The sequence below is a fragment of the Anastrepha ludens genome, chromosome 3 (genome assembly GCF_028408465.1).
Source record: "Anastrepha ludens isolate Willacy chromosome 3, idAnaLude1.1, whole genome shotgun sequence".
NCBI classification, from domain to species: domain Eukaryota; kingdom Metazoa; phylum Arthropoda; class Insecta; order Diptera; family Tephritidae; genus Anastrepha; species Anastrepha ludens.
The window spans coordinates 98,887,588-98,896,887 of record NC_071499.1 but is presented as its reverse complement, the minus strand read 5'-3'; the positions used below and the strand labels follow the sequence as shown (position 1 = coordinate 98,896,887).

Sequence of the window (9,300 nt, the reverse complement as noted above, 5' to 3'; positions counted from 1 at the left end):
ATTTCAGCAATACGCTCTAAAAGCAAACAGCATAAAGTTATATGGCTTAGGTAACAAAAATACCGATGTTTGAGGCAAGTTTTCTAGTATTATTGAAGTAGATGGCTTGAAAACCGAGCATACAATCCTAGTGGTAGACGACAATAATATAATGTTCGATGCACTAATTGGATTCGACCTAATAGAAAAATTCACTTTGACGGTGAATGCGACCGGGTATACACTTACAGAGAAAGGCATAGACACCAGTATAGCAACAGTTTTTAATGTTCAAGGCGTTGACGAAATTCATGTGCCGCATAAATACAAGAATATATTTAATCAAATGGTAATGAACTATACTCCAAACAATGCAACTGAAAAATGCCCTGTACATTTGAAAATTATTCCCAGTAATGACAAAATATATTTTAAAGAAAACCCCAGTCGATTGTCGGCAAACGCGGTGGTAAAGCAGCAAATTGAAGATTGGTTACAAGAGGGTGTTATTCGGAAGTCTGTTTCCGATGTAGTAAGCAAAGTAGTATTGGCGAAAAAAAAATTGGCGCAGAATGTGCATTGATTATCGAAAATTCAATTGTCTCGTTTTAAAAGATCGCTTTCCAGTACCAATTGTAGGAGATGTTTTAGAAAAAATGCAAAGTGCCAAATTCTTCACGGTTATGGACTTTAAGAATGGCTTTTTTCACGTGCCGGTAGAAGAAAATAGTAAAAAATACAAAGCGTTCATAACAAAGCCGGGCGTATTTGAGTTTAATAAAGCACCTTTTGGATTTTGCAATTCGCCAGCTGTTTCTGTGCGCTTTCTGAACATAATCTTCCAGAGCTTGCGCAACGAGGGTATAATGGAGTTGTATGTAGACGATATAGTTGTGTTTGGGCAAACAGCAGAAGCGTGTCAGCAAATGTGCAAAGGGTTTTGCAGCGCGCACAATTGTACGGTTTAGAAATCAAGTGGTCCAAGTGCCAATTTTTTCAAAATCGCATAAATTTTCTTGGTAATACCATATAGGATGGCAAAGGTTGGCCTGGCCATGAAAAATTGAAGGCAGTAAAAAATTTTCCTACACCAAACAACTTAAGAACTGTACAAGCTTTTCTTGGTTTGACAGGTTATTTTAGGAAGTTCGTCCAAGATTATGCGTTGATAGCGAAGCCGTTGACTCAGCTTCTTAAAAAAGAAACAGAATTCAAGATTGCACATGAAGAACTAGCAGCAGTATCTATGTTGAAAGCAATATTGGTAGAAGAGCCGGTCCTAAAGATTTTTAAGCAAACGGCAAAGACTCAGCTTCACGTTGATGCTTCTAAATCTGGTTTTGGCGGTGTACTCTTACAGCTACAGGACGGTAAGTGGAGCAGAAAGGCTACGCCACACGAAAAAAAATTGCATAGCTATATTTTAGAAGTAAAAGCTGCTTATTTGGCAACAAAAAGACTGCGACATTACTTACTAGGTATTGAGTTCGTTTTAGTCACGGATTGCTCAGCGTTCAAGCAGATGACAACGAAAAAAGACGTTATACGCGAAGTTGCTCTATGGTTAATGTATTTGCGAAATTTCAATTTTAAAACCGAACACCGAACTGGGAACAGGATGAAACACGTGGACTCGTTACGTCGCTATCCAGTTTTTGTTGTTACATCTGAAACTCGAGCATGAATAGTAAAAGCCTAACAAAGCGATGAACATTTGAAAGCTGTAGCAGAAATTCTACAAGAGAAAGCGTATGGAAATTTTGTTATTAAAGATGAATTGATCTACAAACAATTAAGTGGGCGTGACGTTTTAGCGGTGCCAAAGAGAATGGAGAAAAACTATATTGATAAAGCGCATGGTGTCGGGCATATGGGTGTGCAGAAAACTATGCACGCAATTGAACAAGACTACTTTATCCCACATTTAGAACATAAGGTCAGACAACATATTGCTAATTGTATCGAGTGTATATTACATAATCGTAAAATGGGGAAGCAAGATGATTTTTTGCATATCATAAATAAAGGCGATGAACCATTATGTACAATTCATATTGATCATCTAGGCCCATTAGATTCAACAGCGAAATGTTACAGATATATTTTCGCCTTAGTTGATGGTTTTACCAAGTTCACTTGGTTATTTGCAACAAAGTCGACAGACGCAGAAGACGCAGTGAAACTTTTGACCACGTGCGTGGATATTTTTGGCAGCCCACAAAGGATTATAAGCGATAAGGGCCCAGCATTCACTTCAAAATTATTTAAAGAATTTTGCGCTGCACGTAATGTTGAGCATGTTGAGACAACCACTGGCGTTCCAAGAGGCAATGGACAAATCGAAAGAGTAAATCGAGTTATCCTCTCAGTTTTATCAAAGCTGTCAGCAACGGAACCAAGCAAATGGTACAAGTACATAGGACAGGTGCAGAGAGCAATTAACGCACACGTTCATTCGGCAAATAAGTACACACCGTTCGAAGTACTCTTTGGAGTAAAAACTCGAAGCGAGACACGGCCGGACGTGGTAAGAGCGATTGAAGAAGAAATTTTAACTGTATTTGAAGATTAGCGGAAGAAAGTTAGGATGGAACCGAAAGAAGCTACTCAGTAGGCACAAGCAGTATATAAGAAGAACTTTGACAAAAGACGCAAACTTCATACTGGGTACCAAAAGTTTGATTTGGAAGCGATTATACAGACACAATTTGTGGCGGGCAAGAAGTTGAGCAGCAAATTTATAGGTCCGTATAAAATTGTAGAAGTTTAACAGAATGGCAGATACAAGGTTGAAAAGGCAACAGATTTCGAGGGACCAGGACAAACATCTACAAGTGCAGACAACATGAAGCTGTGGAAATACATAGGAGACGCACAAGTTTTATCATCTGGGTCAGATGATGATCAGGATGACCGAGTGTAAGGAGGTGGCATCATTATTCGTCGTTGGCATCAGCAGCCGTTCAATTATCCCGTGACTCAATGATAAAAGGTTTGCTCAGTAAGCAGCTTTCTCGTTCTCTCTTGACAAATCGGCTCCCTTAGCAAGACCCTGGGTTGCTAGTTCTAGAAATTTTGAGTAAAAGTGGAGGAAAAGTAAAATTTGTAGAAAAAACATTTCATTTTCGAAATGGTCTGCTTACGAGCAACAACCCGCTAAAGAGTTTTCATCGGTATGTTCAGGACTATGGTAGTATGACATGAAATACATACCGCTTAAGTCAGGACATGATAGAGTATTTGACGTACTCCAAGATCGATGAGTGGAGAATTTGCATAGCTTTATTTCTTGTGATGTGTTGATTTAGAAGGAATTCATGTTTCGCGAAGAGCTAGCATTTCCCAAAGAGTTACGACAGGGCGAATAATTGGTCCGATAACATTGCATACCTCATTCTAAAAAAGTTGGGATTGACTGAACTTATTTCCAATGAGCCCACCTTACCATGAATGGATGAAGTGTCCATAGGAAGCTTAGTAAAGCACAGTACCAGCATGAAAAACCTCTACATAAAACTGTAGGTCCTTCCATTTATGGAATAACACCAAGAGGCGCGCTACAAATAGGGGGAGGATCTCGGCCAAACTCCTAACAGAATTGTACGTGCCAATTATTTATTTATTTTTAACAAAATTGTTTCATATTGGCAAAGCTTCGCAATTTCGCGATCGGTTTTAAATTTAATAAATAATTCACAAAATAAAATCTTGGATTAAGTGAAATAATTTGTTGTTTTAATATTAGATTTGGCAATTTCCGCTAATAACTTCTATTTATACCATTCTTTACTTTCAAATATTAATTAAAATTTATTTTTTAAACCGTTCGCAGTTTCTTTCCATTTAAGTAAGAAAATACTTTTTTGCTTCCATTTTTACCAAAAAGGATTCAATTTGTTCCACTTTATCCACCTTCTTACATACAACCTTTTGTAAGGGAGTGTCAAAAATCGAATGTTACTAGTGAGCAAACCTTTAATAATTGAATCATGCAATTATCCTAAAGAAGTAGCCAAGTTAGCAAAGTTGTCAGAATCAGAAACGTTAAAGTCGTTAAGTCGCCGAAGTTGAGTCGAGTCGTAAAGTAGCAGCCGAGCGAAGAAGTCGAGTTTCATTGTATTTAAAGTATATTCAATTTACACATTCAATTCATTTTAATCTATATAATGCATTCAATAAACATTGTTACATATGTATGTTTGCATATATGAATACATATGTATGTTGAGACAATGTATGTACGTAAATGTTTCTATTCTAAGCAAAACAATGCGTATTCGTATATATGTACATATGCGTGTGCTTCCGAAACTAGAATTCTAAGCCTAGCGACTACAAGATAAAAATGCATTCAAAGGTAGCTATAGCGTCCGTGATTATTTACCCGCGGTCTCAAATATTAAAAAGCCTAACGGTCTCAGATATTAAAAAGCCCAACAAAAAGAAATTCATTGATGCAAGCAAATGTAAACTATATTTTTTTCACACTTGCATGTCACTCTCTCCCTCTCATTTCTCTCCAGCAGCCGTATTAATTAATTTCCTACTGTTAAATTGTGGTGAAGTAATTACTGAATTGAATTTTTTCCCGTGTTTTGTTAGAGCCCAATATGAGGAACGGGCCGGGGCTGCGCCTTCTCCATGAAATTACGTTCTCTGGACAAACCTCCTGTATACAATCAACGTTCTCCGGTACAACCGTACGGTACATGAGACCAGTATTTAACCAAAACACCTATGATCAGTTAAAAGTTGTTGCGTGTAGCTATCGCATTAGGAATACATTACATAAAGCTAGTTTTTTGCGAACACATCTTTATAGATTTTTTTAGTATATTATCGCCGCACAGTCTTTTTGACGTGAACGGCAACCAGAATGGTAACGTTTTGTTTCCTTTTTTTACCATCAATTTTAAGAAACATCTTTTGAATAAAGATTTATCTTTAAATTGAAATAATTTGTGTATTGTCTTAATTATTCCGTTATCACATTATTTTTAATATACTGATCTTTGGCTTCGCGATTTCAGGTGAAAGTAAAGTGTTCAGAGTTGCGTACAAAGGACAAGAAGGAGCTGTCAAAGCAGCTCGAGGAACTTAAAAATGAGCTTCTTAATTTGCGTGTGGCAAAAGTAACCGGAGGAGCTCCTTCCAAGCTTTCAAAAATGTAAGTGTAACAGTGAGCTTAAGTTGTTTTTTTAGTACTGCGTATTGCACAAACAGTTGTACATGCAAAATATAAAGGACTGCTACCATGATAAAATTGGAAACTAACTACTTTGAAAGTCATAAATGTTTAAAAATCGATTGGGGTACCAACAGATGCGTGTTGGGCATTGACTTTGCATTGCTACCAGTTTTGATTATAATAATCTTGGGATGGGTTTAGTGTAATGTGCCATCAAATCTCTTTATTAAACAATCGATTTAGAGATTTTTTCTTACTAAATAATTATTTATATTTGACAACAACATTATTACATGGGTTACAAACGCTTCTAATATCGTGACAAAATAAAATTTCTGGACGAACTATCAAATGAACGATTGTGAGAAAAGAAATTTTCAATTAAAAATCGGCGCGATTTTCACTATACACACGTTTCTAATAATTTTTATTTATATATACCATAAATTAACAATTTAAATTGCATTCTTAAGTTGCAAACTTCAGACATGCCGGACAAATTAACAACTAAAAAGCGTGGCTGAATATACTGTGAGCGTCAAAATAAAGGGTACAAAGCATTTTGTTATAATATGGATTTTATTTCAGTCTTTTATAACAAAACAATACATTTTAATTTCAGGTTTTTTGAATTAGTATTTGATTTTCAACTAATTACTAGAAAACAACAACTAAAAAAAAAAAATTACAACAAAAGTTCTAAGATAAAAACAAAATTTAGTGCATATTTTAAGCGTCAAAATAAAGTGTACAGAGATATATTTTACAAAAATGATATCGATTTAGTATTTTGTTGCTTTCCCTTTTGCTTTGATAACGGAAGACAGTCTTCGGGGCCTCGACTCAACTAGTTTTTTTTGTCACGTCAGATTAAATTTTATCCCACCCTTCCTTTATAGCGAGTTTCAGCATATGGTGTTGTTGTTACACGGGGAGTGAGGGGCTGTTCACTAGACAGGGCTAGTTTACTGGGGCGGCAGCCCTTGGTCGGGGAAAACCCGAGTCATTCCGATAACTGCCATGGGAATGTATGGCTATATACACCTGATGCACCCAAAAGTTTATAAACATGCCTTAAACTGTATTCATCGGGACACCACATTTTTAAACTTTAGCATCTCAATGCGACCGATCGCCGACGAAGAATTTAAACTGCCTCATAATACCTGCGTCATTTTGTCAATTGCGTTAAGGATACTTTAAGAGGTTAAACTTATACTTCTGTATACTGTAACTGGGGGTCCAGTATTTGTTGTATAGGTTGGGCAGCCTCCGGTATCTGCCTACAAGGGTGATTTCTGATCACTGTTTTCCATCGGATTTGAGATACGATTCATTACTCCAGAAAATACGTGTCTGAACTATTACTATGTGGATAATGCAATATGTGGTCATTCGATGGTAGTTTGCTTTTGGGACGTAATTTGCATGTGTTGCATCATACACCCACCAACTTTTTTTTATTTACTTTTGCCATCAATTTTTGCCACCCTTTTTTTTGCCGCGATTTACAGTACTTCAAATTATTGGTGTTACGACGTTAGTAGATTAACACGTTATGAACATTTCAGATGCCAATATGTAAGACTCCAAAACAGTGTTCTAAATTCCACGGATCTGTTTGCCAATTTTTGTTTGTATCGTCGGCTAATGAAGGGTTTTCCAATAAGAGGTGTTATTTTGTTTTTTTTTAAATATTTTTTTATTGATCGGATGTTTATTTCATTATAAAGAGAAAGGTATGCCGTTAATAGTGGAAAGTAACATCAGGAAAATAACCACCGCGACCACGCTTACAGGACAATATCCTTTTGATGAAATTTTCCTCGATAGCCTCACGAATTCCGTCTTTGAGGTCTTGAATCGACCCTGGACTGTTGGCGTAGACCTTCTCTTTCACGTGGCCCCAAAGAAAAAAATCACAAGGTGTTAAATTACAAGATCTGGATGGCCAGTTGTGATCACCTCTTCGAGAGATAACACGATCCGGAAACTTTTCCCGTAAAATATCAATGGTTTCGTTGCTTGTGTGTCACTTAGCGTCGTCTTGTTGAAAATAAACGTTGCCCAGATCAATACCATCTAATTCCGGCCATAAAAAATTGTTATTCATCTCTCGATAGCCTTTTATATATTTAAATAACACCTGTTATTGGAAAACCCTTTATAAGTGTCAATCAAAATAAACAATTTAAAAAAATGGCGTGAGTGTGCTAATTCACGTCCAGCACAAAGTACATACTTCGAGGTTTCCATTAATATTATTTTTGATACGACAGGATAATAAGCAATTTACGTATTCTCTTCTTAGTAAACTACACACTCAAAAAAGTATTAGTAATAAATTCTTATGATGAGAACGAATAAAAAAAAAATAATAATTGGCGCGTACACTTCTGTTAGGTGTTTGGCCGAGCTCCTCCTCCTATTTGTGGTGTGCGTCTTGGATGTTGTTCCACAAATGGAGGGACCTACAGTTTCAAGCCGACTCCGAACGGCAGATATTTTTATGAGGAGCTTTTTCATGGCAGAAATACACTCGGAGGTTTGCCATTGCCTGCCGAGGGGCGACAGCTATTAGAAAAATGTTTTTCTTAATTTTTGGTGTTTCACCGAGATTCGAACCAACGACCTCTCTCTGAATTCCGAATGGTAATCACGCACCAACCCATTCGGCTACGGCGGCCGATGAGAACGAATACAAATAAAAATAATGCTGTTATGGATAGGATAGCATACCGATTTCGAATTCGTTTCTCATTGATATTCTGCCATTTGCCGCATAAAAACGAGAGTATAAAAATGCGTTCACATATGCATTAATTACCAATAAATCCACAAAATTAATCTCCTATCAATACTGTTATGAAAGGTTTAATTTGAAATGAAAATGAATAATGAAATTTATATATATTATAATATATTGGTGGAATATTTCGATGTTTTTGGTTTGATTAATTATTATTAACCCTTTGCACTCGGAGACCATTTTCACATTTCCTTCCAACAACTCGATAATGATATTATATATATATTTTATTATCAAAAATGTTGTTGTGGTTGTTATCATCAAATGCGTTTTTAGTTAAAAATATAAAACATTAAAATATATAATTTTTACATGAATTTATTGAGAAAATTTATAAAATTTCACATCTTATAGTTTTCTAGAGTCTGCATTTCGAATTACCGAAAAAAATGCTCATGCCAGCAGTGCTGGCATTCCGAGTTGCCGGAATAAAACTTCATGCCAGCAGTGTGGCATTCCGAGTGCAAAGGGTTAATGATATGAAGAAAAAAAAAAATACAAGGATAAGGAATAGCTAATTTAATTGCGCAATTGGCTGTTAATAATAAGCAGTTGGGGGAAATCCGTAAACGAAGTTTACTGAGGTTTCAAAAGTTATGGCAGTAATACGTATTCGAAATTCGATATAACATTTTATATTAAGTAATAGAGGACAAATTATTTTCTGTTATATGAATGTATAGTTAATAATACCATTATACCATAATACCATAATAATTTCAAAATTTACTTTCAGTCGGGTGGTTCGCAAAGCTATAGCAAGGGTCTATATTGTAATGCACCAGAAGCAAAAGGAAAATCTCCGGAAAGTTTTTAAAAATAAAAAATATAAGCCTTTGGATTTGAGAAAAAAGAGGACACGAGCTGTTCGTAAGGCTTTGAGCTCCAGAGATGCAAATAGGAAAACTCTGAAAGAAATTCGCAAAAGGTCTATATATCCAACAAGGAAATACGCAGTTAAATCATAAATGTATTGAATGAATGGTTATAATAAAAAATAACAATATATTTTTGCATATTTATTTGTGGTACAATACAGAGCTGTAAAATAAATTTTTTCACCGGGGATTTAATGCACTTATAATTCATTTATAAATATGAAAAGTACTTCTCGAAAGGTTGAAAATGTCAATTCTAAAAACTTAAGTGGGTTGATAAACGAGTAATGGTACTTACACTCACCAACGTAGACGTACGTTCTGTGTCAGCTGACATGATGCCACCAATGAGGACCCCATGTAAATGACAAATCACCAACGTTCCGTAGTATCGTAGATGATTGTTGTCGTAGCAGCATAAACATTCCCATACATATATGGGGAAT

General features: G+C 35.9%; 1 protein-coding gene across 1 annotated transcript; it reads left to right on the top strand.

Annotated features, from left to right (window-relative positions):
* Positions 1 to 4,755: 4,755 nt before the first annotated feature.
* LOC128858570 (60S ribosomal protein L35) lies at positions 4,756 to 8,984 on the top strand. The gene is made up of 3 exons (XM_054094964.1): positions 4,756 to 4,858; positions 5,010 to 5,146; positions 8,713 to 8,984. The coding sequence occupies exons 1-3, from the start codon at positions 4,856 to 4,858 to the stop codon at positions 8,942 to 8,944; spliced, it is 372 nt and encodes a 123-aa protein (XP_053950939.1). The 5' UTR covers positions 4,756 to 4,855; the 3' UTR covers positions 8,945 to 8,984.
* The last annotated feature ends 316 nt before the right edge of the window (positions 8,985 to 9,300 follow it).